General features: G+C 59.0%; 1 protein-coding gene across 1 annotated transcript in view; it reads left to right on the forward strand.

Moving 5' to 3' along the window:
• Window positions 1–352: 352 nt before the first annotated feature.
• ETH_00017355 (uncharacterized protein) overlaps window positions 353–4,065 on the forward strand; it is a gene marked incomplete at both ends in the record, with an annotated part of 6,718 nt that continues 3,005 nt past the window's right edge. Inside the window, 4 exons of the mRNA XM_013378183.1 lie at window positions 353–1,198; window positions 1,278–1,867; window positions 2,037–3,317; window positions 3,556–4,033. Of these exons, the coding sequence (XP_013233637.1) occupies window positions 353–1,198; window positions 1,278–1,867; window positions 2,037–3,317; window positions 3,556–4,033 (3,195 nt within the window). The remainder of the gene's footprint in view (window positions 1,199–1,277; window positions 1,868–2,036; window positions 3,318–3,555; window positions 4,034–4,065) is intronic.

A 4,065-nucleotide genomic window follows, 5' to 3' on the forward strand; every position in this document is an offset into this window, starting at 1 on the left:
TTTATTTTCAAACCAGAATCACAGCTCACAGCGGCAGCAGCGGCAGCAGCCGCAGCAGCAGCAGCAGCAGCAGCCGACCAGTGGCCTTAGGGACTCAACCGCCTCAGCAGCAGCCACGACAGCCGCAGCAGCAGCAGCAGCAGCAGCAGCCAACCGATTTGGATTTTTGCTGCAGCACAAATTTAAAACTGTACATACACCCCAAGTATAAAAACACACAGCGGCCCCTTGCTGCTGCAGCAGGCCTCCCCGAGGCAGCAGCAAGAGCCACGCCGGTTGTTGCTGCTGCTGCTGCTGCTGCAGCAGCAGCAGCAGCTCCAGCAAACTCCATCTGTTTGAAACATAAGGCAAAATGGAAGCTAAACAGCAGCAGAAGGAGCTGCCTGCGGGGCCAGCAGCAGCAGCTGCAGCAGCAGCTGCTGCTGCTCCGGACAAGCCTCAGCCGAATTCGGTGTCCCCAGTCTCAGAGCAGCAGCAGCAGCAGCAACAACAGCAGCAGCAGCAACAGAACCAGCAGCAGCAGCTGCTGCAGCTGCATGGGTCAGTTCCCGCTGTGCCCAACGCGCTGCAGGGCCCTCTGCTGCTGCAGGCAGCAGCGTTGCTGCTAGCTGCGCAGCAGCAGCAGCAGCAGCAGGGAGAACAGCCAAGTGCAGCAGCACTACTTGAAGCAGCAAGCAGCTACCCCAGTGGCTATCTAAGCAACTGCAGCAGCAGCGGGAGACTCACCAGCAACTGCAGCAGCGGCAGCAGCGGCAGCAGCAAAAGCGACTTGTTGCGGCTGCCCTCCATCACCCTCAACCTTTCTGGCAGCAACGAGCAGCAGCAGCAGCAGCTGCAGCAGCAGCAGCAGAAGCATTTTGAAAACGCAGCAGCAGAGGACACAGCGGGCAGCAACGCCAGCAGCCGCTTCATCAGCATCAGCTGCACAGAATCGCCCAGAAGTACGCAGCAGCAGCAGCAGCAGCTGCTGCAGCAGCATCTGCAGCAGCAGCCGCAGTTGCTGCTGCCGGGAGCATCGCCTTCTGATCGAGATGGCAGTATGGGGCATATGGAGCTGCTGCGGCTGCAGCAGCAACTGCAGCAGCAGCATCAGCTCGAGCTGCTGCAAGGCCCCTTTTCTGTTGGCGAGAAAGCAGCAGAAGTCCGTGATATCAGCAGCAACTCCGCAAACAGCAGCAGCAGCAGTAGCAGCAGCAATGTGAATGCTGACAGGTGATCAAAGTGTGTGTGGCTGCATTCCGCGTGTGCTGCAGGTGCTTCCATCTTTGCTGCTTCAGACAGCTGACCAGGAGCAGCAGCAGCAGCTGCAGCAGCTGCAGCTGCAGCAGCAGCAGTTGCAACAGCAACAACTGCAGCAGCAGCAGCTGCAGCAGCAACAGCTTCAGGAACAAGCGCGTTTTGCTGCTGCAGAGGATGAAGCCCTCGAAGCGCTGCAGCAGCAAGAGCAGCGTGAACGAGAGGAGTCGCAGCTCCTGGAGCAGCAGCAGCAGCAGCTTCTGCTGCAGCAGCAGCAAGACTTTGCAAGCCAGTGGGAACAGCAGCAGCAGCAGCACGAGCAGCAGCTGCTGCAGCAGCAGCAAGAGTTCTTCCAGCAGCAGCAGCACCAACATCAAGATTTTGATGACCACGAGGAGCTGCAGCAGTGGCAGCTGCAGCAGCAGCACATGCAGCAGCAGCTGCAGCACGATCACGAAGGGCAGCAGCAAATGCAGCAGCAGATGCAGCAGCAGCAGCAAGTCGAGGATCAGCCAGTAAAGGGCATAGAGAATTTTGAGGAGGCAGTTGAAAGGCAGCAGCAGCAGCTGCTACAGCAGCTGCAGCAGCAGCAGCAAGACGAAGAGTTGCAGCAATGCTGCTGCTGTCTCAGGTTAGCTAGCTAGCTAACCTCATACAGCTAGCTGGCTAGCTAGCTAGCCAGCAGCAAGCTCAGAACCCACCGTACCAGCAGCAGTGGCAGCAAACACAGGATCAGCAGCAGCAGCAGCAGGAGCAGCAGCAGCAGCAGCAGCAGTGATCATGTGTCTTTGTGTCTGCAGAAACTTTGCTGCTTCTCGCATTGAGAAGCACATTAAGATATGCGAAGCAGCTCAAACCCAAATGCTGCTGAAGCAGCAGCGGCAGAGGCAGAAGCAGCAGCAGCTGGAGCAGCAGAAGCAGCAGCGGCTGCGGCAAGAGTTGCAGCTGAGGCAGCTGCAGGAGGAGCAGCAGCGGGAGCAGCAGCGCCAGCTGCTATTGAAGCAGCAAGCAGTCAAGCAAAGGAGAGATGCTGCAGCAGCAAAGGCTGCTGCAGCAGCACGTTGGGCTGCTGCTCGCAGTGGCAACAGCAGCAGCAGCAGCAGCAACATCAGCAGCGGCGTCGACAGCAGGCAGCGCACAGATGAGACCCGCAGCAGCAGCAGCAGCAACAAAAGCAACACGAGCAAGAAACTCCCCGATTCTGCTGCTGGTGCTGCTTCTCGTGGCTCTGCTGCAGAGACAACGAAGCAAGAGGAGAGCAGCAGCAGCAGCAGCAAAAGCAGCAGCAGCAGCAGCAGCAATGGCAGCAACAGCAAAAGGACATTTCTTGCAGGAGACCGCCGAGCTTCCAAAGAAGACAAAACAGCAGAAGCACCAGAACGGCCTTCCCGGGTAGCAGCTGCAGTAGCGGCAGCAGCAGCAGCACCAACAGCAACAGCAGCAGCGAACGTAGAAGGCCGCAGTTTAGCTGCTGATGCTGCTGCTGCTGCCGTAGCTGCTTTGCCTGGGCCCTCTGCTGCGGCTGTTGCTCCCACTGCAGCAGCAGCTGCCGCTCCAGAAGAGACAGCAGCGCACACTGCTGCAGCAGTAGCTGCTGCTGCTACTGCTGCTGCTGCAGCAGAGGAGGAACCTCCTCTGGGGATTAGCTGCTTAAGCAGCTCCCCAGGAGATCCACCTCCGCTGCAGCAGGGCAGCAGGAGCAGCAGCAGCAGCAAGAAAAACAGCAGCAGAAAAAGTAGCAGCAGCAGGGCAGCCAGTAGCAGATTCACTAGCAGCTGCAGCATAGACCTAGAAAGTCTGCGCGAGCAGCAGCAGCGGTGTCAGCAGCAGCAACAGCTGCAGCAGGACGAAGAGCTGCAAAAGCAGCAGCAGACCCATTTGGAGCAGCAGAAGCTCAAACAGCAGCAGCTAGTTACAGAAGACACGAGACTGCAGCAGCAGCACGTCCCTCAACAGCTGCAGCCGCGGCAGCAGCAGCAGCACGAGCTGCAGCAGCAGCAGCAGCACGAGCACGAGCAGCAGCAGAAGAAAACATCTACCTGCGGACGAACTGACCTACAGAGAGCAAAGCCTCAGGACAGGTAATTCATTATGTTCAGCAGCAGCAGCAGCAGCAGCAGCAGCATGACTTTGCTGCAGCGCATTCTGTTGCTGCTGCTGTTGCTCATGGTGGCTATAGGCGTTTAGTTTTGACCTCAACGCACTCCTGCTGTTCTCACATTCTCCCCCAAGTGTCTCACGGAGCCCTCGTTTCTGTGCCTCCTGCTCCTGCTGCTGCTCCTGCTGCTGCTGCTCCTGCTCCTGCTGCTGCTGCTGCAGGTGGCGCCTAATGCCCGCTGAGCGCTGCCCCTTGTGCTCGCGGCGCTTTTGTTTGAAGTCGGTGGACCGCCACATAGAAGTTTGTAGACAGAGGCAGAAGGAGATGGGGCACAGGCTGCCGCAGCAGGCCCAGCCAGCAGCAGCAGCAGCAGCAGCAGCAGCAGCAGTGGGGGCAGGTGGGGGCTTGCAGAGGCAGGCCTTGAAGGTCCCCGCCAGGCGAGGCCGCAGCGCCGGGGGGCCTGCAGGCGCTCAGCCTCTCGCGCTCCCCAGCAGCAGCAGCAGCAGCAGCAGTAGCAGTGATCAAAGACTCGCAGCAATGGGGCAGTTAGCTGCTGCGGGGTCTCGTGCGCACCTGCAACAGAAGCACCGAAGGCAGCAAGTGCTGCAGCAGCAGCAGCAGCAGCATGGCGGCTTCTGTACACGCACAAGCTTCAAACAACAGTTGAAAACGCACTCCTTTTCATGCGATAGCTACAGGGTCAGCAGCAGCAGCAGCAGCAGCAGCAGCAG

Source organism: Eimeria tenella, genomic scaffold, assembly GCF_000499545.2.
Source record: "Eimeria tenella Houghton genomic scaffold, Eth_scaff77, whole genome shotgun sequence".
Lineage (NCBI taxonomy): Eukaryota > Apicomplexa > Conoidasida > Eucoccidiorida > Eimeriidae > Eimeria > Eimeria tenella.